Below are 24,180 nucleotides of genomic sequence, written 5' to 3'. Positions count from 1 at the left end.
GTGATTTTCTTCAGCTAGAACTGCGTTGTGTATGACCAAACCATCATTTGACAATGGATATATCCTTGAATAACATTTTATAGATTTTAGTGAGAGCATGGGGAATGAGTGGGAAAAAGGGCATAAGACTCTTGCTCTTTGAAAGGGAAAGGACAGACTCAATGGGCTAACACATGTTCATCTTTGTAAAAGGTAAAAACAATGACTGCAGATGCTGGAAACCAGATTCTGGATTAGTGGTGCTGGAAGAGCACAGCAGTTCAGGTAACATCCGAGGAGCAGTAAAATCGACGTTTCGGGCAAAAGCCCTTCATCAGGAATAAAGGCAGAGAGCCTGAAGGGTGGAGAGATAAGCTAGAAGAGGGTGGGGGTGGGGAGAAAGTAGCATAGAGTACAATGGGTGAGTGGGGGAGGGGATGAAGGTCGAGTGGATAGGTGGAAAAGAAGATAGGCAGGTAGAACAAGTCATGGGGACAGTGCGGAGCTGAAAGTTTGGAACTTGGTGAGGTGGGGGAAGAGGAAATGAGAAAACTGTTGAAGTCCACATTGATGCCCTGGGGTTGAAGTGTTCCGAGGCGGAAGATGAGGCGTTCTTCCTCCAGGCGTCTGGTGGTGAGGGAGCGGCAGTGAAGGAGGCCCAGGACCTCCATTGGCGATGGGAAACTGTCCATAGTGTTCAAGGATGTGCACGCTAGGTAGGTTAGCCATAGGAAATGCAAAGTTACAGGGATAGAGGTGGATCTGGGTGGGATGCTCTTCAGAGGTTTGGTTGGGTTGAATGGGAGGGGGAGTTGAAATGTTGGGCCAAAGGGCGGTGTGGTTTCCTAAAGTGCTATGCTAGGAGGCGTTCAGTCTCCCCAATGTAGAGGAGACCGCATCGGGAGCAACGGGTACAATAAATGATATTGGTCGATGTGCAGGTAAAACTTTGATTGATGTGGAAGGCTCCTTTAAGGCCTTGGATAGAGGTGAGGGAGGAGGTGTGGGCGCAGGTTTTGCAATTCCTGCAGTGGCAGGGGAAGGTGCCAGGATGGGAGGGTGGGTTGTAGGGGGGTGTGGACCTGACCAGGTTGTCATGGAGGGAACGGTCTTTGTGGAAGGCGGAAAGTGGTGGGGAGGGAAATATATCCCTGGTGGTGGGGTCTGTTTGGAGGTGGCGGAAATGCCGGCGGATGATTTGGTTTATGTGAAGGTTGGTAGGGTGGAAGGTGTGCACCAGGGGTGTTCTGTCCTTGTTACAGTTGGAGGGGTGGGGTCTGAGGGCGGAGGTGCGGGATGTGGACGAGATGCATTGGAGGGCATCTTTAACCACGTGGGAAGGGAAATTGCGGTCTCTAAAGAAGGAGGCCATCTGGTGTGTCCTATGGTGGAACTGGTCCTCCTGGGAGCAGATACGGCGGAGGCGGAGAAATTGAGAATACGGGATGGCATTTTTTGCAGGAGGTAGGGTGGGAAGAGGTGTAATCCAGGTAGCTGTGGGAGTCGGTGGGTTTGTAAAAAATGTCAGTGTCAAGTCGGTCATCATTAATGGAGATGGAGAGGTCCAGGAAGGGGAAGGAGGTGTCAGAGATGGTCCAGGTAAATTTAAGGTCAGGGTGGAATGTGTTGGTGAAGTTGATGAATTGCTCAACCTCCTCGCGGGAGCACGAGGTGGCGCCAATGCAGTCATCGATGTAGCGGAGGAAGAGGTGGGGATTGGTGCCGGTGTAATTACGGAAGATGTTCTACGTAGTCAACAAAGAGACAGGCATATCTGGGGCCCATACGTGTGCCCATGGCTACCCCTTTGGTCTGGAGGAAGTGGGAGGATTCAAAGGAGGTTCATCTTTGCTGTACCATTCTGCGCTATGGTTCTATTCTATTTGTGATATTAATTTGTGAATACCTGAGATGCCTCAACTGTTGGGATACATTGGGTTTTAAGTTGGATGGGAGTGGTGTCACAAAGCATGTTGGAAATGTATTTTACTGACTGTTATATCAGGCACTTAACTCTCATTGTTATCAAAGTTAATATTAAATATTAACCAGGTAAGTATCCTACGAACAGGTTGAAAAGATAGTTGTATCTCCTCGACGATATCACTGTAGTGAATTTTATTGAGTGATAGGATTTTTTTTTTAAGAGTTTAAAGCCAATGTTCCAAGCATTCTTGCTGGTTTTCCCAAATGGCAGATTAGGGTAAAAATACAACTGTTTCAATGAAATTTTTCAAAATGCATAATAAGAGTCATGGAGTCACAGAGTTATACAGCACAGAAACAGACCCTTTCATCTGACCAGTCCATGCCAATCATAATCCCAAACTAAACTAGTCCTCCCTGTCTGCACTTGGCTCATATCCCTCCAAACCTTTCCTGTTCACGTAATTATCCAAATATCTTTTAAACATTGTAACTGCACCCACATCAACCACTTCCTCTGGATGTGCATTCCACACACGAACCACTCTGTGTGAAACAATTGCCCCTCATGGCCTTTTTTAAAATCTTGCTCCTCTCACCTTTAAAATATGTTCCCTTTCCTTGAAATCCCACATCCTATAGAAAAGATACCTGCCATTCACATTATCTATGCCCCTCATGATTTTCTAAACCTCTATAAAGTCACCCCTCAGCCTCTTATGCTCCACTGAAAAAAACAGTCCCAGCCCCTCCTTATGGTTCAAACCTTCCATTCCTGGAACCCTCTCCGGCTCAATAATACCCTTCCCATAACAGGGCGACCTGAACCAGACACAACACTCCAGAAGAAGCCTCACCAATGACTTGTACAATCGCAAATTGGTGTTGTTTATTTTAAAGTACCGTCAGTCGAATTAGAGTCATAGAGATCTACAGCATGGAAACAGACCCTTCAGCCCAACCTGTCCACGCCGACCAGATATCCCAACCTCATCTAGTCCCACCTGCCAGCACCCGGCCCATATCCTTCCAAACCCTTCCTATTCATATACCCATCCAAATGCCTTTTAAATGTTGCAATTATTCCAGCCTCCAGCACTTCCTCTGGCAGCTCATTCCATACACGTACCACCCTCTGCGTGAAAACGTTGCCACATGGGTCTCTTTTATATCTTTCCCCTCTCACCCTAAACCTATGCCCTCTAGTTCTGGGCTCCCCCACCCCGGGCAAAAGACTTTGCCTATTTACCCTATCCATACCCCTCATGATTTTATAAACCTCTATAAGGTCACCCCTCAGCCTCTGACACTCCAGGGAAAACAGCCCCAGCCTATTCAGCCTCTCCTTGTAGCTCAAACCCTCCAACCCTGGCAACATCTTTGTAAATCTTTGGTGAAGACTATAAACTGGTAGTTTAATAAAATTTATGAGATGCAATGAGATTTTTTTTTAGCAAAAGAAAGCAAGGGTATCAAAATTGCAGAACTATTGCTGACCCTCGGGACTTAACTGATGAGTTAAGTAAAAGCCAATTTATACATTACAATGCCTCACAGACAGTATAACTCCCGTGTTGAAACTGCTTACCCAAATACACTCCAAAGGTACCCAACTCTTCTCTGAAGGATCCCTTCAAATTGTACTGACTATAAACTAGTTTCTATTTGACTGAATGAAGAACCTCTGACAATGCTGCACTCCCTCAGTTCTAGACATAAATGTAAAGCAATTCTTCTGTTCTCTGATGGTGGAGTGTTGCTTGAATCCAGAATTTTCACCATTCAGTGTTGCCAACTAAGCACAACTGGAAATATTCAACAGTCTTATAGACATTCTTGTGAGGTAGTATCTTAAAAGTCAACAACTCTTCCTATCAAAATACCCATGCATGCAACATTTTTAACAATCCGAGCAGATACCTTCCTATACAGGGTCATAGGGTCATACAGCATGGAAAACAGACTCTTGGGTCTAACCAGCCCATGCCGAACATAATCCCAAACTGAACTAGTCCCACCTGCCTTCTCCTGGCCCATATCCCCTCCCAGCCTTTCCTATTCATACATGTTCTAATCTGCATTCTTATGCTTTTGTCTTTTAGATTTTGTAACATTATGTGCACAGGATGGAGCACAGGATCTGGTAAGTAACCTCAAAAGAAGCAACTCACAACACTCAAAAACTACATTTACAGTTTAGGGTTGAAATAAAATATACCCAAGTCCCTACTTAGAAAATCAAACATGAGATTGCGATGATGTTGCTGAAAATTATTGCCATTAAAGAACTGAAACAGATTTTGTTTAAAAATAATTATGAGGCTGACACTGATCACTATTATGTTCAAGTAAATCAGACAGCAATGTTTGATGTCTCAATTCAAAGTGGTTATTAACAATTTGCTATCAGAGCTCCCACACTCTCCATTATTGTTGTCTCATCAATGGGAACAACGCACCACCTTGAACTCGGGATAACCGATGACTAGTTTCCCTGTATAAAGATGGGCAGGACATAATTAAAGCTGGTGCATTAGGAAATAAATGACTTGAGTAACAAAAACACTCTCAAACAGCTCTACTGGTTCTGAACAACTTCTCATGCATGAAGACTCATTTCTGATACAGATGATGAGTTTTGGAAATATCATTGTATACTGAAAGAGTGTGTATATATTTTAATCAACTGTATGTCATAATCTTACTTCACTTCCTATGCATGATTTAAATCTAGTTAACACACTTTACTTTACTGAATATGGTTTGTGTTCTTGGATAACAAGGTAGCCAGCACACGCTATTTGGCTGTACTGTTGTCAACAGGAATAAATATCAAGGGAAGTGATTAATCAGAAGTCAATTCCGTATCATCTGTCTTACTGACATTTGCTAGAATGTCTTTAATCCCTTTGTGCTTCAGTGTTCATTCAGGCAGTTCTGTTCTTACTAGACATGTTAGTCCAACTGTGGATAGAAGTTGGCTCAAAGTTTACGTTAGCACTTTTTTGCAGGCTAAAATCTGTATACAATCATCAGTGAGACAATGAGCGATTACCATTCTCCAACTGTCAAACTCCGACATTACACTCTGCATCAATACAGCTGACACCAAATTGCAGCAAGGTTTGTGAAGGTTTGTAGCTCAGGTTGAGGTTTAGAGTGTAGGTTTGCTCGCTGAGCTGTAGGTTTGATATCCAGACGTTTCATTACTTGGCTAGGTAACATCATCAGTGGCGACCTCCAAGTGAAGCGAAGCAGTTGTCTCCTGCTTTCTATTTATACGTTTCTCCTGGATGGGGTTCCTGGAGTTTGTGGTGATGTCATTTCCTGTTCGTTTTCTGAGGGATTGATAGATGGTATCTAGATCTATATGTTTGTTTATGGCGTTGTGGTTGGAGTGCCCGGCCTCTAGGAATTCTCTGGCATGTCTTTATGTAGCCTGTCCCAGGATAGATGTGATGTCCCAGTCAAAATGGTGTTTTTTTTCTCCGTGTGTAGGGCTACGAGGGAGAGAGGGTCATGTCTTTTTGTGGCTAGCTGGTGTTCGTGTATCCTGGTGGCTAACTTTCTTCCTGTTTGTCCTATGTAGTGTTTGTGACAGTCCTTGTATGGAATTTTGTAGATGACGTTGGTTTTGTCCCCCCCAGGAATCCCCCCCACACCCCTCCCCTCAGAATCCTAGTAGCACACAAAGCCACCAACACTCTCAAACAAAAACTAACAAACTTAAAAGACTCAGTACAATCCATGGACAAAACCAACGTCATCTACAAAATTCCATCCAAGGACTGCCACAAATACTACATAGGACAAACAGGAAGAAAGTTAGCCACCAGGATACATGAACACCAGCTAGCCACAAAAAGACATGACCCTCTCTCCCTCGTAGCCCGACGCATGGAGGAAAAAAACCATTTCGACTGGGACAACACATCTATCCTGGGATAGGCTAAGCAAAGTCATGCCAGAGCATTCCCAGAGGCCTGGCACTCCAAACACAAGGCCATAAACAAACACATAGATCTAGACACCATCTATCAACCCCTCAGAAAACAAACAGGAAATGACATCACCACAAACTCCAGGAACCCCATTCAGGACAAACATATAAATAGAAAGCAGGAGACAACAGCTTCGCTTCACTTGGAGGTCACCACTGATGGTGTTACCTAGCCAGGTAATAAAATGTCTGGATATCAAACCTACAGCTCAGCGAGCAAACCTACACCCTAAACCAAATGACAACGTCAGTTCGATCCTACCCTCGGGCGACTGTTTGCACATTATCCCCAGGTCAGCATGTGCTCCAGTTGCCTCCCACCATCCAAAGATGTGTGGATATGTGAGTTAGCCATGGGAAATGCAGAGTTATAGAGTGGGTGGGGTGCGTCTGAGTGGGATGCTCGTTGGAGGGTCAATGCTGACTCAATGGGCTGAATGGCCTGATTACAAATGGTAAGGAGTCTATACATAACTTTAACTCTGAATGCAGAGAATGATGTTTTCAATTTTAGTGACAGTTTACAGATGAATGTATTAAAATATCGTGGTCTCTGTAAAATATCCATTTCTTTGGGTAATGATTTTATTTTATGACAGAATCAATATGCGGGTCTGCTGGAATCTGATGATTTGTGCAATTATGCTGCCCTCCAACAAAAACAAAGTAATCAAGAACAGAGTTTAATTTGTGTTCCAAAGGTTGGAAGCGAAGAAGAAACATCCATTTATCTCCCAATGGAAAGGTGAATCCTAATGTTTCTATTGTCGTGTTAGTTGCAGCTACTCATTTTCCCGTGGAACTGATAGTAGTCTGCTGAGACATGTGATCTAGCCATCTTAGTGTGGTTATGGATGGCTTTGAGATCAAGGAAGAAGAAATGTATGGGCTTTCCTACATATCCCCCAACAACCGAACTTTAGGTCTACTAGAGAGGAGCAGAATTCTCTGCTCCATGTCATGGTGGTCTAACGAATACTCTGGACCCTGACCAAAACACAGCCTTGCATCACCCCATAACATTAAAGTAACCTTGGGGATTTAGTGGCAGACACGTGGATGTGCTTTCCGAGTTCAAATGTGGACAATGATATCAAAACATCAATGAACCTTAAGGAACATGATCGTCTTTCTCTTTTCGTATTTTCACAGATAAACCGTAACATTTCAGTTTTGCTCCAATGGGAAGTGATATCACATGCCCATTGGCAAACAATAGGAAGGGTATGCTTTAATCCTGTTACAAGGATTCCCAGCACTCTCCAGCAACAAGCAGTATTTTCAGGCACCCACATGCAAAAGCAGTTCATGAATGTGACAGTAGGTTGGTGTGCTCAGACACTGACATCAAAGGTGTGGGCCCAACTGGTACTAAGTGGGGGGTTTGCTCAATGGGATTCCAAAACTTGTCACTGTGCATCAACTTGTCCCCCCCCCCCCCTTAGGACACCTGGGTGCACATTATAAGCTCATAAGCCAACACGGAGACGATCAGCAGTTCATTCTGCATTCTGCTAGCTTTTCTTCCCATGCATTGTCTGGGACCATTCCTTTGGTGAATCCCAGGAAGTTGATTTTCACCACAGCTATTTAACTCCGTAGAAATTGTTTCATTTTCTTCCATATCCCACGTTGTACTTGTTGAGATTTGAATGAACTTATGTTCACTTTGAAGTGATCATTGACAAAGCAGGAGCAAATTTTAACCCAAGTCAGGAAGCACAGAGCATTCTTGATGAAGGGCTTTTGTCCGAAACGTTGATTTTTCCTGCTCCTCGGATGCTGCCTGACCCACTGTGCTTTTCCAGCACCACACTAATCTTGACTCTAATCTCTAGCATCCACAGAACCCACCTCCACCTAGTTTTACATTGTATGCTGAGTTACCCTACACTAGGGAGTTAAATCGTGAGATGCAAGTGACCTACCGGTCGGGATGCTGAGGGGATCGGTGCAATTTGACAGAGACTTAAAGAGCAGTAAGGTTTACTCCACATTCCACTGGGGAGTAATATTGAGTCGGATGCAAAACTAGTTTTCCCTCTGAACCTCTGGTCTTCTGTCGGTGGGGGAAGTGAAGGTTTCTCCTGCTGCCTCCATTGCCATCTCGCAGTCATCGAGTCACACAGCATGGAAACAGACTCTTTGGTCCAACTAGCCTATGCCGACCACATTCCCAAACTAAACTTGTCCCACTAAGAGTCATAGAGATGTACAGCATGGAAACAGACTATTTGGTCCAACCCGTCCATGCCAACCAGATGGCCCAACGCATTTGTCCCATATTCTTCTAAACCTTACTTATACATGTACTTATCCAAATGTCTTTGAAATGTTGTAACTGTAGCTGTATCCATCACTTCTCCTGACTGGTTTATTCCACACATGAACCACTCTGTGTAAAACAAAGTTGCCCCGGTCATTCGTATGAATGGGTGGTGTTCTTTAGGATTTGAATTTTGTTTGTCAGTGTTTACCCTGCAGGAAAGTGTGGTTGATCAAGAATAAACAAGCTATTTTATTTGTCTGGATAGGTTCTCCAGATTGGCCACTATCCACAGAATGGACGGGTTTCTTCTCAAATTCCTCAGACAAGGTCTAACTTTGTAATCATAGTGGGGATGGGAGTAATTACAAAGGGGGAAGTACCCTTTTGGGGAATAGGCCTCAGTCATGAGGTCCAGATTGATTTGACCATTTACTCAGTTTGTCCACTTTAATATGAAGCCAGTTGTACGAGTGTTCAAGTCCCACTTGCTCCAGAGGAGTGGCATAACATGTCTCAGTGGGGTTGATTAAACATAACTATAAAAGTAAAGTTGAAACAAGTGCAGTTGTTTGCATTCTCTGTTTATAATAAACAGCATTTTTTTTTTGCTTCTGACAGCCTAAAGACCTTCAGCAACTCGACAGCTAATGTGATGGGCAAGTAACTCATTAAAGATTAATTAAATGTTTGGAACAGCTAATGAGTAATCGTATGAATTAGAAGTACATATGCCTTTGTAGGTTGACCATCTTTGTTACCATTTGTCGGCAGACCTACTGGAAATAGCCTTCATAGTTTCTCAGGTGGTAGTGGCATGGAAAAGCTTTGCTGCAGTGTCATAACAATGCGTTCATGTTATTTACAGTGTGAATTACAGAAGTGATTTCTAGCCAATGAAGAACTCTTGGAAGTGTAGCCATTGATACAATGTACGAAACAGAAATTTGTATGTGGCAGTGCCCCATAAGCAGTAATTGACAGTGATAAAGTTTAAAGTTGCTTGTTCAGGAAAGTACGTTAGTTAAGCCACCAGACATAACTCCTCTGCTCTTATTCAAAATAATGCCATGGCAGTTTTTTTTTGTTTTGATTTATTACCGTTATCGAGATATAGTGAAAAGTGTCACTTTACATGCTTTATAGGGAGATCGTACTGTACAAGTGCATCAGGGTAACAGAACAAAGTGTTCCAGCCACAGAGAAGGTGCAGAGAGAGAGCAACATCAACATTTAAGACGTCCATTCAAAGTCTAATAACAGCACTGAAGAAAATGTTCTTGAATTTGTTCATCTGTGTATACGATCTTTTATATACATTCTGCCTGTTGTAAGAATGTGGAAGAGAGTATAACTGGGGTGGGAGGGGGTGTTGAGTAACTGGGGTGGGAGGGGATGTTGAGTAACTGGGGTGTTGAGGGGGTGTTGAGTAACTGGGATCCTCTGGGAAGCTAGGGAGGAGATAGCGGAGCCATTGGCCTTGATTTTTATGTCGTCGTTGTCTACGGGAATAGTGCCAGAAGACTGGAGGATAGCGAATGTGGTCCCCTTGTTCAAGAAGGGGAGCAGGGATAGCCCGAGTAACTATAGGCCAGTGAGTCTCACTTCTGTTGTGGGCAAAGTCTTAGAGTGAATTGTAAGGGATAGGATTTATGAACATCTGGATAGGAATAATGTGAACAAGGATAGTCAGCATGGTTTTGTGAAGGGCAGGTCGTGCCTCACAAACCTTATTGAATTCTTTGAGAAGGTGACCAAGGAAGTGGACGAGGGTAAAGCAGTAGATGTGGTGTATATGGATTTTAGCAAGGCGTTCGATAAGGTACCCCATGGCAGGCTAATGCAAAAATTACGGAGGTATGGCATTGAGGGTGCAATAGAGGTTTGGATTAGGAATTGGCTGGCTGGAAGGAGACAGAGGGTAGTAGTTGATGGTATAGGTTTATCTTGAAGCACAGTTACTAGCGGTGTTCCACAAGGATCTGTTTTGGGACCATTGTTGTTTGTCATTTTTATAAATGACCTGGAGGAGGGGCTTGAAGGCTGGGTGAGCAAGTTTGCGGATGACACGAAAGTCGGTGGAGTTGTGGACAGCGAAGAAGGATGTGGCAGGTTACAGCGTGATATAGATAAGATGCAAAGCTGGGCAGTAAGGTGGCAAATGGAATTCAATGTAGCTAAGTGTGAAGTCATTCACTTTGGTAGGACTAACAAGGAGATGGATTACTGGGCTAATGGTAGACTACTTGGTAGTGTGGATGAGCAGAGGGATCTTGGTGTCCATGTACACAGATCTTTGAAAGTTGCCACCCAGGTAAATAGTGCTGTGAAGAAGGCATATGGTGTACTGGGCTTTATTGGTAGAGGAATTGAGTTCCGGAGTCCTGAGGTCATGTTGCAGTTGCATAAGACTCTGGTGTGGCCTCATCTGGAGTATTGTGTGCAGTTTTGGTCACCATGCTATAGGAAGGATGTGGAGGCACTGGAACGAGTGCAGAGGAGGTTTACCAGAATGTTGCCTGGTATGGTAGGAAGATCGTATGAGGAAAGGCTGAGGCACTTGGGACTTTTCTCATTGGAGAAAAGAAGGTTTAGGGGAGATTTGATAGAGGTGTACAAGATGATTAGGGGTTTAGATAGGGTTGACAGTGAGAACCTTTTTCCGCATATGGAGTCAGCTGTTACTAGGGGACACAGCTTTAAATTAAGGGGTGGTAGGTATAGGACAGATGTTAGGGGTAGATTTTTTACTCAGCGGGTTGTGAGTTCATGGAATGCCCTGCCAGTAGCAGTGGTGGACTCTCCCTCTTTATGGTCATTTAAGCGGGCATTGGACAAGCATATGGAGGTTATTGGGCCAGTGTAGGTTAGGTAGGCTTTGGTCGGCGCAACATCGAGGGCCGAAGGGCCTGTACTGCGCTGTATTTTTCTATGTTCTATGTTCTATGGGTGTTGAGGGGGTTTTTAGTAACTGGGGTGTTGAGGGGGTTTTCAGTAACTGGGGTTGGAGGGGGTGTTGAGGGGATGTTGAGTAACTGGGGTTGGAGGGGGTGTTGAGTAACTGGGGTGGGAGGAGATGTTGAGTAACTGGGGTGGGATGGGGTGTTGAGTAACTGGGGTGGGAGGGAATGTTGAGTAACGGGGTGGGATGGGGTGTTGAGTAACGGGGTGGGATGGGGTGTTGAGTAACTGGGATGGGAGGGGGTGTTGAGTAACTGGGATGGGAGGGAGTGTTGAGTAACTGGTTGCGAGGAGATGTTGAGTAACTGGGGTGGGAGGGAATGTTGAGTAACTGGGGTGGGAGGGGATGTTGAGTAACTGAGGTGGGAGGGAATGTTGAGTAACTGGGGTGGGAGGGAATGTTGAGTAACTGGGGTGGGAGGGGATGTTGAGTAACTGGGGTGGGAGGGAATGTTGAGTAACTGGGGTGGGAGGGAATGTTGAGTAACGGGGTGGGATGGGGTGGTGAGTAACTGGGGTGGGAGGGGATGTTGAGTAACTGGGGTGTTGAGGGGATGTTGAGTAACTGGGGTGGGATGGGGTGTTGAGTAACTGGGGTGGGAGGGGGTGTTGAGTAACTGGGGTGGGAGGGGATGTTGAGTAACTGGGGTGGGATGGGGTGGTGAGTAACTGGGGTGGGAGGGAATGTTGAGTAACGGGGTGGGATGGAATGTTGAGTAACTGGGGTGTTGAGGGGATGTTGAGTAACTGAGGTGGGAGGGGGTGTTGAGTATGCTGACTACTTTTCCAAGGCAGTAGGGAGCACAGTTGAAGTCAATGGATAAGAGTTTGCATGATAGACTGGGCTGTGTTCAGGACTCTGTAATTTCTTGTGGTCTTAGGCAGAGTTGTTGTCAAATTACATTATGATGCACAGAACAACTATTTTGCTCGGATAACTGAGAGTTCGGACAATAGGTAATGTTTTTGCGCGACCTTGAGATCATGTTCGGACAATCCAAAATTCGATTAATTGATGTTCAGATAGCTGAGGCTGGTCTGTATCCAGATAGGCATATCTGTAAACATTTATCAGGATCTTTATCAATATGTCAAATTTTCTTAGGTTTCTGAGGAAGTAGAGTTGTTGTTGTGCTTTTACATCCACTATAATGTGTAAAATTTGGTAGCACTCTGGTAGCATTTTGCAAGTCTAGATTTGAGATTTGAGTAGCTTGATACCATAATCTTTTTACTCACGGATGACGGAATATGCCTCATTGAGCAGCAGTAGTCCTACTGGGTGAATACAGAAGACAACTTATATCGGCTAACTTCATTTATTCAGTCACAGATAGAGAGAAGGCTAAATGCTCCAAGTGCTTGACCTAAAGTTAGCATGTGAATTAATATGAAGTGCCTTAATGTGATCACAACAGGAAATTACTGATAAACCACCACAAAACCGTTCATTACCTTCTCAGGAACAGAGCTGCTCTGGGAAATAGAAGCATTATGTTGAAGTGGTTTCCTTGAGATTTAAATTAGCCGCATGCTACTTCAGATATTGAATGTAAAAATAAGTGGCGCTTTTGATTTTAACAGTGACAAAGGAATGAACTTTCAGAGTAACTATCTGCCTTCATAAGTGACATCAAATGGAAGGTGCCATCAGCAAATTGTAACAAAGTGGTCGACATAATTTTTTAAAATTCGCTCACGAAATGCCACCGTTGCTGACTAGGCCAGCGTCTTTGTCCATTCATAATTGCCTTGGAGGGCTGATAAGAGTCAACCACATTGTTGTGGGTTTAGAGTCGCATGGAGGCCGGACCAGGTAAGGATGACTGTTTCGTTCTCTGAAGGGCGTCAGTTAACCAGATGGGTATTTCCTGACAATTGCCAATGGATTCATGGAGATTGTAAGATTCTTAATTCCAGATTTCTTTTTACGGAATTCAAATTCTACCATCTGCCAATGGCCACAGATCATCACCTGGGTCTCTGGATGAACTGATATTACCACTTGGCCAACTCTTCCCCTCAATATATGACATAGTGAACACTAATTGTGTTTGTTTCACAGTTTTCTACTTGTTATTTTAAATCAGTGTTGTTCATGATGTAAGCCACCTATTGCTCTTTTTAAAAATGATTTGTCAGTTAGACTTTATATGAATACAAGTGACTCCATCGGTACTCATCTCTTTTGCATGAATTTGGCTCAGTTCTGCTTCTGGAGCAGGATGTTGCAGAATTAAGTGTGACTTCAAACGTTCCTTGGATATTTATGGTTTCCTGCAATTGTGTGGGAGTGAGGGTGTGCTGCGATGCAAGATATTCCACCTCTGTCCTCTCTTCCAGGTGAATGTTGTTTTGACAAACTGCGTTAATCCAGCTTATTGCTGACATGAAACATACTGTGGCATCCAAACACACATCAATGAGATTAACTGGCCACTTATATCTTTGGGACTATTATTTTTTTAAAGAAAACATTCGTAACAGCAGTGATTTCACTCCATGCAATCACCATTATTATTTATTCTGTCATGAGGTGTGAATTGAAACTGGAATTTTTTGCTCCATTTCTAATTGCCCTTGGGCTGAGGGTAGTTGAGAATTAGCCACTCGCTGTGTGTCGGGAACAGCATGTAGGTCAGATCAGATGATGATGGTAGATTTCATTCCCTCAAGGGAAATACAGCAAGAAGGAATTTTACAAAACAAAGCAATTGCTTCATGGCACGATTTCTTAAATTCACTCAATTTCAGATTCGATGTTTGAACCATCACTGATGGGGCTTGAACTCATACCCCACAGAATGAAAATCGATCTTGACTGCGAGCTCACCGATATGCTTAGCTAATATGCTAACGTGGTGCGGTGGTGGGTATTTGGGGTAGAGATCAAATGACAGTTTAGCCCTCTGGAAACATTGCACTAGAGTTCCAGTCTGGATTTGAGAGCTTGACATCATAACCTTTTGATTTGAATTATTTTTATTGTTAGCACATGTACCAAGTTATAGTGAAAAGTGCTCTACAGATAGAACAGACTATACAACATGCATCAGGATAGCAGAATGGAGTTCAGAATATGGTGTCACAGCTGCAGAGAAGGTGCACCGAGAGAGATCAGAGTTAACATTTGAGAGGTCAGTTCAAAAGTCTGATAATGGTGGGGAAGAAGTTTTTCTCCAATGAATTCATACGTGTGTACAACATTTTGTAGCCTCTGCCCAGCAGAAGTGGGTGAAAGAGAGTATAACTAGGGTGGGAAGTGTCCTTGATGATGTTGGCTGCTTTCCGGAGACAGCGGGAAGTATAGATGGAATCGATGAGGGGTGGCATGGTGGCTCAGTGGTTAGCACTGCTGCCTCACAGCGCCAGGGACCTGTGTTCGATTCCAGCCTTGGGCAACTGTGTGGAGTTCACACATTCTCCCCGTGTCTGCGTGGGTTTCCTCCGGGTGCTCCAGTTTCCTCCCACAGTCCAAAGATGTGCAAGTTAGGTGAAGTAGTCATGCTACATTTCCTGTAGAGTTAGCTGCATTAGTTTGGGGGAATGGGTGTGGGTGGGTTAGTCTTCGTCCAGTCGGTGTGGACTAGTTGGGCCGAAGGGCCTGTTTCCACACTGTAGGGAATCAATGGTTGGAAGGCTGGTTTGTGTGATCAATTGGGCTGTGTTTGTGACTCTCTGTAGGTTTCTCGCGGTCTTGGGAAAAGCAGTTACCAAACTGTGATGCATCCAGATAGAATGCTTTCTGTAGCACATCTATAAAAATTGTTAAGAGAATCCCTCATTGAAAAGTGACCAGCAGCACAGTACAAGTTAGCTGGGCATAGATACAGCAACTATTTGGATGAGAAAGTCTATGGCAATCCAGGAATTATTCGACATTATGGAAATGTAAGGACAGGAGGCCATTCAACCCTTCTGGGCTATTCTATCAGACAATTAGAAAATGGCCCAACTGGATCGAAAAACAAATCTGCTATTTTTCAAACAGTCATCCTAACACTCACAAATAAAGCATCAATATATTATTGCTAATACCGTGCTGTGCCTTAGTGTGTTGAACTTCACTGGCCTTTTCTTACCTACTGCATTTTATTCTTGCAGATTGCCAAAGTTCTGCACCCAAACGACAGGTAAGCAATAATCTAAAATGCATGCTTCATCAACAAACCATGCACGTGCGATTTTTAGTTGCAATGATTTCACAAGCACATCTCTCACCATTGATAGATTTTACTTAATCCATGCTGTTCCGGATCAAACTGCCTTTCAAGTTCATAGCCTTTAAGAGCCCAACAAGTTACCCTTTTCAACAAATTTCAGATTGAGGTTTTCTGCAGTACCAATAGCAGACCGTAGGACGTGTGTAAATTGGCTGGCTTTCATAAGTTAGCAAACTGAACAGCTACCAAACCATGACATGAAAATAAAATGTTCAGCACACTCTGCTTAAAGATGATGAGACATGGCAAAAATAGGAAAGGGATACAGGGCCAAGAATCAATATCCTTTTAAAATTAAATATCAAATCTCTTTATTGTATACCTCCACCAACTTTCTGCTTCAGCAAAAATGCACCCAGATCTTAGAAGATAATCCCTACAGTGCAGAAACAGGCCATTTAGCCCATCAACTCTACACTAACTCTCCAAAGAGCATCTCACCCAGACCCATCCCCTCTACCCTATCCCTGTATTCCCCATAGCTGATCCACCTGGCCTGCACATCCCTGAACGCTATGGGCAATTTAGCATGACCAATCCACCCTAACCTGCACATCCCTGAACACTATGGGGCAATTTAGCATGGCCAATCCACCCTAACCTGCACATCTTTGGACTGTGGGAAGAACTCAGAGCACCAAGAGAAAACCCAAGCAGGGAGAACATGCAAACTCCACACAGTCATCAGAGGGTTGCATCAAATGTGGGTCCCTGGTGCTGTGAGGCAGCAGTGCTAATCACTGAGCCACAGTGCCAACCCTTAATTGAACTCATCTACACCTTTTAAAGCTTAGTTGCATTTCTTGACCATTACTGTCTCAAAATCACTTACATTTTAACAAGCTTCCTTTCTCAATCTCAATTGAAAAAGCCGGTCACTTGCACAAACTTTATTTAACCAAAGAGCGTAAAATATGGTCAATTTAGTCTAACGTAACATTTCTGTTTAATTAGACCACTTCATCAGCCAATATACATTACGCAACGTTAAAGTTAGACGAGGCTGCTAATGGATCATCTTTTCTGAACTTGATTGTGGAAGGCAATGATTTAGAGTGAGTCAAAATTTTCTCTTATTGAAATGACTCAAATGTAATGTACACCTTATTCATTGACACTGCAATTGCTGGGGGCTGTGGGGGGGGGGGGTTGTCCCTTTAAAAAAAATTATTCATCACTTTTACAGTGTTGTAACTATCTCCGTTAAGGAGTCAACCATTTTCAGTCAGTATAGCATTGATAAAAAGGTTGTTCGAGACACACACTTCCTGTTGAAAACTGTCCTTTCTGTAATTAGCATCAGCCTGAAAGTCAATATTGATTTCTGTGACAGATAGTGGCCGCCAGGTGACATGTTGGAATGCATTCATTGCTTGGTGACTCCTGTCAATCATGTGATTGTGGTGTGTTGACAATGAGTCCAATCCTTCCCAAATTCTGCGAATTAGCCAGGGTTGCTGACCAATGCTTGGACGCTGCCGCATGGATTTCCTGGATCCCACTGAGGAGAGGGAAACAAACACATCCGAACTGAGGAATGGTCTGATAAACTGCAAAAACCCAAGTGTGTTGGCATTCCCAAAGACCTACATACTAACCACTGCTGGACAGTATAGGTATAACTACCCGAACGCTCTCGGTCAGATCCATGATGTCAAGTCGGTGTTCTTCTCTGACCACTGCCTCCTGCTGGCCGACTGTCACCTACAGGACGAGCAGTGGGCTGGTAAGGGAACATGGAAGCTGAACACAAGGCTGTTGACCCCGGGAAACATTGAGGAGCTCAAGAGGGACTACGCAGGTTGGAGAACCGTGAAGCCCCTCTTTGAGTCCCCAGCAGACTGATGGGAAACAGTAAAAGGGAACATCAAGAGGTTCTTCATCCTTAAGGTGTTCAGGAGGTGAGAGAGAGGTGGGGGAAACAATCCCAGATCCAGGAAAGGATGCAGAACCTGCTCCTGCTGCAGACGATGGGAATGGATGTCACGGAGGACCTCAAGGAGGTGAAGGGCCAGCAAGCCTCGCTCTTTGCCTCGGAGGCCTCCAGGATAATCTTCTGGTCCAGGGTCCGCTCGGTGGAGCAGGACGAGACGTGCTCACGTTTCTTCTTCCAGAAGGTGCACAAAGAGAGCTCCGTGCTCAGCAGCCTGAAGAAAGAAGGTGGCTCGATAACGTCATCTCAGGCTGACGTCATGAGGATCAGTAAATCCTTCTACGCCAGTCTGTATGACTCGAAGCCAACCGACAGCGCGGCCTCCCAGTCGTTCCTGTCCTCTATCACGGAGGTCCTAGATGACGGAACACGAGAGAGGCTGGACCAGCCGCTATCTCTGGATGAGCTGACCAAGGCCCTCGAGTCCTTCGAAAAGAATAAAACTCCCGGAAGCGACGGCTTACCAGTCGAACTCTATTCCGCTCTGTGGGACTTGATCGGCCAGGACCTGCTGGAGGTGTATGTCAGTACGCTTCGGGCAGGTACCATGAGTGAATCCATGAGGAAAGGCATCATCACCCTCATCTACAAGCGGAAGGGGGAGAGGGAGGAACTCAAAAATTGGAGACCGATCTCACTGTTGAATGCGGATTACAAAATTCTGTCAAAGGTAATCGCCAACCGGGTCAGGTCTGCCCTGGAATTGGTGATTCACCCTGACCAAACCTGTGCTGTACCGGGCAGGAAGATCGCTGAGAGTCTCGCACTCCTCAGAGATACGATCGCCTATGTGCAGGACAGAGGGTTGGACACCTGCCTGATCAGCCTGGACCAGGAGAAAGCCTTTGACAGGATATCACACAGGTATATGAGAGAGGTCCTCTCCAAAATGGGCTTTGGGGAGGGAATCTGCAATTGGATCAGACTGCTCTACACCAACATTGTCAGTGCAGTCTCAATCAATGGGTGGGAATCAGATAGCTTCCCAGTCAGATCTGGAGTCAGGCAGGGATGCCCCCTCTCACCCGCCTTGTTTGTGTGCTGCATAGAGCCATTTGCCGATTCCATCAGGAAGGAAGCGAGCCTGAGAGGGGTGACTATTCCTGGCAGCGGGGGCCTGCAGGTTAAGGCCTCCCTGTACATGGATGATGTTGCCGTTTTCTGCTCGGATCCGCTGTCCGTGCGCAGACTCATGTGCATATGTGACCAGTTCGAACGGGCCTCGGGGGCCAAGGTAAACCGAGGCAAGAGCGAGGCCATGCTCTTCGGGAACTGGGCCGACCAATCCTCGATCCCCTTCACCGTCAGGACCGACCACCTGAAGGTGCTGGGTATTTGGTTCGGGGGGGCTGGGGCGTGCGCCAAGTCTTGGGAGGAGCGTATCAGCAAAGTGAGGGAGAAACTGGGCAGATGGAAGCTATGGTCGCACTCCATCGCGGGAAAAAACCTGGTCATCAGGTGTGAGGCACTGTCATTGCTATTATACGTGGCACAGGTCTGGCCTATCCCCAGAACCTGTGCCGCTGCAGTCACCCGGGCCATCTTCCAGTTTATATGGAGGTCAAAGATGGACCGGGTCCGAATGGGCTCACTGTACAAAGATCTGGGCAACGGGGGAAAAAATACACCCAATACCACCCTCACCCTGATGGCCACCTTTGTGTGTGGCTGCATCAAGCTGTGCGTGGATCCCCGGTACGCAAACACCAAGTGTCACTACGTACTGAGGTTCTACCTGTCCCCGGTGTTGCGAAGGATGGGCCTGGTCTCGCTGCCGCAGAACGCTCTGAGTAGTTGGACCGTTCCATGTCACCTGTCCTTCGTGGAGAAGTTTATGAAGAAAAACACCTTTGACCACAAGTCCATCAGGAAGAGGTCAGCACGTAGTGTCTTTGAGACCCTTCGGGAAAAGGAGAGGGCGGATCCTATCGAGCGGTTCCCTGAGCAGACTGTCAAAGCCATTTGGCAGAATGCCTCATCACCAGAACTTTCCAACAAGCACCAAGACGTGGCTTGGCTGGTGGTGAGAAGGGCTCTGCCTGTGAGATCCTTTATGCACGCCCGGACTCTCTGCCGCACCGCACGCTGCCCTCGAAGTGGCTGCGGCGGGGACGAGACTGTCACACACCTCCTTCTGGAATGTGCCTACGCAGAAGAAGTCTGGAGAGGAATGCAGTGGTGTTTGTCGAGGTTCATCCCGAGCAGCGCCGTGACGCGGGACTCCGTGCTGTACGGCCTGTTCCCCAGGACGCACACCGAGACGAACATCAACTGAGCCTGGAGGATCATCAACTCGGTGAAGGACGCTCTCTGGGCGGTCCGAAACCTGTTGATCTTCCAGCTGAAGGAGTTGACCCCGACTGAGTGTTGCAGACTGGCACATTCCAAGGTTCAGGACTACGTGTTGAGGGACGCGCTGAAGCTTGGGGCAGCTGCTGCCATGGCGTGGTAGGGAAAGACCACCGTGTAACATCTGCCTGCCTAAAGAAGAACAGGGGGCCCGCGCAGTCATTTGGGCTCTGCTGGTGCCTCAGCTAAATATGTAATCGTACAGACCTGTAAATAGGAATGATTACTCTGTTTTCGGTATGCAAACAAATGGGATGTTTACAGATGTATGGCATGTCCAACTATACAGACCATCAAATTATTTTATGAATAAAGTATTTTTTTGAAATAAAAAAACTACAATGCTCCCAGAATCAAGTTCCACATTCATTTGGAATCAAAGTAAACAAGTGGTTCTCAAGATGCTTTGAAAGAATTCTCAGGAGATGTAATGAATTGACACATTTCAATGCTTGTACTGGACCGTAGTCGAAAACTTGCGACTCAGAATTAGAAGAGGTGGGAGCTGTTGCAATGATAAAAGCCCTTCTATCTGGGTCAGAATCTCCAAGCTCAAGTGCCACTTCAAGATCTGGCGGCAATGGGAGCCCTGTTATAATTTCACCAAACTGATTGATTATCTGTTGACAAAACTTTTCCAACAAGCTCATGGTAGGGGGTGACGAAAGAGAGGGAGAAAATTTCCTGATCAGTCAGATCTGTAGTCCCCATTCTGTGGTTAAAAGAAAATTCCACACAAAGATTTGTGCCCAGAGTAAGAGGCATTCTCATCCTGAGGGACATTGAATGCTCTCCCTTTAAAATATCTTTGCTGTATAATGGCAATTTCTCTCACTTTCTAGTCATGGACCCAAGCATATGTTGTTTGCATATAAGCTGAGAGGTCTCCTCTGACACACCTGGCTCATTGTAGATAATTGAATATCCATCTTTACTGAAAGGACCAATCAAAAGTTTTGCTCTGTCTTGTCACTCTGTCCTAGTAACTTGAAAGCAAGAAGAGACAAACAAAATCTGTTTGACCCATCCAACTGACCATCCCTTTTGATGACAGCACAGCCCCACTGGTCCAACATCTCAGATTATTGCTTCATTTCCGATTTTTAAATGCAATTTCAACACTCTTCCTTAATTCTGAATTCCACAAATCCACTTTAATTTATCTCAGATGGTTTCCTTTTGTAAATGTGTTCGCATTTCTTGTTAAATTCAAGGGGATATAAGGATCTTTGGCAAGACCAGCATTTAATGCCTATTCCTACTTACCTTTCAGCAAGCAGCATTAAACCTTACAGTGTATGTGTTGTTGTTAGGTCAGGAGATTCAGGAAGCCAGTTTTGCACTCCTGAATCTATCCTGAAAGATCCTGGAATACCATGAAGTGTCTCGGTCAAAATCTACCGCACAGTTTCTACAGTGTTGCATTGTGTGACAGCAAAGCAGGGAGTATTTTTTTTTCACATTGTTGACAGCCCGTTGAACTATCAATGTGCCAAGATATCTCAATGAAGTGCAAGTAACTCTTGTAAAGCCATCCCAGGGTATTAATTTGCACATCTTCAGATTCGTCAGCATTTTCATAATTACAAGTAACGGCAGTGACTATGCTACACTCTATGACTATGTTCTGTTCTGCAAATAAAATATAAAGATTGTGCTGATACTATGGCTTTATGAGGTGTAGCTTGCCCTGTTTCTTTCTGAGAGGTTTCAAGGCACATACACCAAGCAGTCTACGCAGAACCACCAGATTAAGCAGTTTGTGAGGATTTGGGTTTTGTTTTAAAGTTGGAACAATAGAAGCAGCCTGAATGGGTGGGGGTCAAACTCCTATAGAACCAGGACTTATCATTTCAGTAGAAGTTGCTGCTGGGCTCTTGAAGGTGTGGATGCTGTTTTTTTTCCCCTCTCCCTGTTATAGTGAAAAGCTAGCGTTATGTTCCTGCTGTTAGAATTGCATACTAGTCAATCTTATTTTTTAAATTTGCCTTTGTAAAGGGGGTCTTTATGGGATGTTAATATATTGGAACAGTTAATTAGTAATATATACTGTATCTATTATTTGGTTAAGCATTTTGATAGAGTTACAGGTAAGCCGATTCTTTTCTTTATTTTTTTCTTTGGTTGTATTTTAACTATCGTACATGAATAAAGTGTGTTTTACCTTAAATCTGATTGTTTGACCAGTTGAATTGCATCTGGAACCTTAAATTTACCTTTAAATTAAGAAAAGATTAGCGTCTAGGCCATCTCCTTAATGTATTTTGAGGGGATTTGGTCTGGTCCATAACAAGACTGAAATGATGTGGCTTTATTGAAATAAAATGGAGCACAGTGATTGGTTGGGTAGGCTGAAGGTGTTTTTTTGGAACACATGGCCTGAGTTTCTGAGGCTTTTTTGTTTAAGTACATTTTAGATGCTGACAATCATCTTCGAACTTTTCATTCCTTGATGTTTATTTTATTCTGATGGTTATAAAATCTTCCCCTCCTTTTGCAGGCATGATTATGGATATGACGAGCTTAACGTAACAGGTAACTAACAAGAAAATATATATTTTGGGGCAGCTGCATGGTTTATTATATCTTGTAACCTTTGTATTGTAACCTCAAGCGACTGCGGCAAACAGTGACTAGTTCAATATGGTTTTGCTGTCCCTGATGACAATAACTACCTATTTATTGGTGCAGGATTTTGTTATGGGTGAAACAGGCAGTATCCCAGAGTCAGTTGAGTGAAATGCTGAACGATTAGATATTTCCGATACCTTCCCAAGAAGACGAGCTTCAATCCCTATTTGCCAGAGCAGAAACCGGATACAATTTGACCTTCCTTGCTGGTATCACTCAGAGAGATGTAAAGCAACAGGAGGCTGGAGTGACAGTGCTGATTATGGAGAGACTGCTACTGTCTTGTCTAAAGATCCCTTTACTGATGCTGGTTACTGTTATCATACAAATCACTAACTCCTGTTTAGCTCCCTTTGAAATATTTGCCCAGATGTATCAATCTCTGTGATGCAATTTGCATATTTTCCCATTTACATTTGAATAGAGTGCTAAATTGAAGTGATCTGTAACCTTGCTGCAGTGGTGATGTCAGCAAACATCTTAATCAACTCTTCCATTTGAAGTATTCCCACAGCCGGCAATGTTGAAATTTAAATTAAGAATCTCTTCATCTACGATTTTAAAAATTGATAAAATAAGGATACACTTTTTTTAAAAACTCTTATGAGCACGTACAGGGCAGCATGGTGGCTCAGTGGTTAACACTGTTGCCTCATGGCGCCAGGGAACTGGGTTCGACTCCAGCCTCAGGCAACCGTCTGTGTGGAGTTTGCACATTCTCCCCATGTCTGCCTGCGTTTCCTCTGGGTGCTGCAGTTTCCTCCTACAACCCAAAGATGTGCCGGTTCGGGTGGAACGGCCGTGCTAAATTGTCCCATAGTGTTCAGGCATATGTGTAGGTTAGGTGCATTAAACGGTGGAAATGTAAAGTAATAGGGTGGGGGAATGGTTCTTGGTGAAGATAGAACATTACAGTGCAGTCCAGGCCCTTTGGCCCTTGATATTGCACCAATCTGCAGGCCATCTAACGTGCAATATTCCATGATTATCCAATAACCATTTAAATACTCTTAAAGTTGGTGAGCCTACTGCAGTTGCAGGCAGGACATTCCATGCCCTTACTGCTCTCTGAGTAAAGAACTTATCTCTGACATCTGTCCTATATCTATCATCCCTCAAAGGATGGGATACCCTTCAGAGGGTCAGTGTGGACCGATTGGGCTTGTTTCCACACTGCAAGGATTCTGTGATTTTCTTTTCTCACTCTGGAGAAATTTGAGGTACCCCAACAAATAAAGTCTCTTCAGTGTCAGTAAATAAGTTATTTCCAAGTGAAAGCTGGGTCATTTCTCTTCAAAGAAGGGGTATTTTAGGCACTTGTTTTACCCCCACATCCCTGGAGTGAAATCGAATCCCTAAAGCAGCAACTTCTGGGTCTCCACATTATTCAGCACGTAGAGTCATACAGCCAACCAGTCCATGCCGATCGTAATCCCAAACTAAACTAGTCCCACCTGGCCCACATCCCTCCAAACCTTTTCTATTCATGTATCTATCCAAATATCTTTTAAACATTGGAATTGTTTACACATCCACCACTTCCTCATGATGTGCGTTCCACACATGAACCACCCTCTGTGTAAAACCAAAATCACCTCATGTCTTTGTTTAAAATCCCTCTGCTCTAACCTTAAAAATATGCTCCATAGTCTTGAAGCTTCCCATCTTAGGGAAAAGCCAACTACCATCAACTCTACCTATGCCTCACGTTATTTTATAAACTTCTGTCGGGTCACCTCTCAACTTCCTACATCCTTGTGAAAAAGGTCCCAGCCTATCCAGCCTTCCTTTATAACCCAAACCGTCCATACCCAGCAACATCCTGGTAACTCATGCACCATTTCCTGAAGATAATGTCAGTTGCGATGCAGTCATGATGACGATAGTCAAAGCTAACAGCGCCGCTGTCATT

The 24,180-nt window shown here is 44.5% G+C and overlaps 1 protein-coding gene across 1 annotated transcript in view; it reads left to right on the top strand.

The window, feature by feature from the left end:
- The window catches only part of LOC140455400 (uncharacterized), a 62,670-nt gene that overhangs the window by 35,810 nt on the left and 2,680 nt on the right, over positions 1 to 24,180 (top strand). Inside the window, exons 8-13 of the mRNA XM_072550216.1 lie at positions 4,008 to 4,048; positions 6,505 to 6,650; positions 8,793 to 8,830; positions 15,237 to 15,265; positions 16,310 to 16,410; positions 22,138 to 22,172. Of these exons, the coding sequence (XP_072406317.1) occupies positions 4,008 to 4,048; positions 6,505 to 6,650; positions 8,793 to 8,830; positions 15,237 to 15,265; positions 16,310 to 16,410; positions 22,138 to 22,172 (390 nt within the window). The remainder of the gene's footprint in view (positions 1 to 4,007; positions 4,049 to 6,504; positions 6,651 to 8,792; positions 8,831 to 15,236; positions 15,266 to 16,309; positions 16,411 to 22,137; positions 22,173 to 24,180) is intronic.

The sequence above is a fragment of the Chiloscyllium punctatum genome, chromosome 30 (genome assembly GCF_047496795.1).
Source record: "Chiloscyllium punctatum isolate Juve2018m chromosome 30, sChiPun1.3, whole genome shotgun sequence".
In the NCBI taxonomy this organism is placed as follows: domain Eukaryota; kingdom Metazoa; phylum Chordata; class Chondrichthyes; order Orectolobiformes; family Hemiscylliidae; genus Chiloscyllium; species Chiloscyllium punctatum.
Note: the sequence above shows the minus strand (reverse complement) of the source record. Positions and strands in the feature narration are given on the sequence as shown.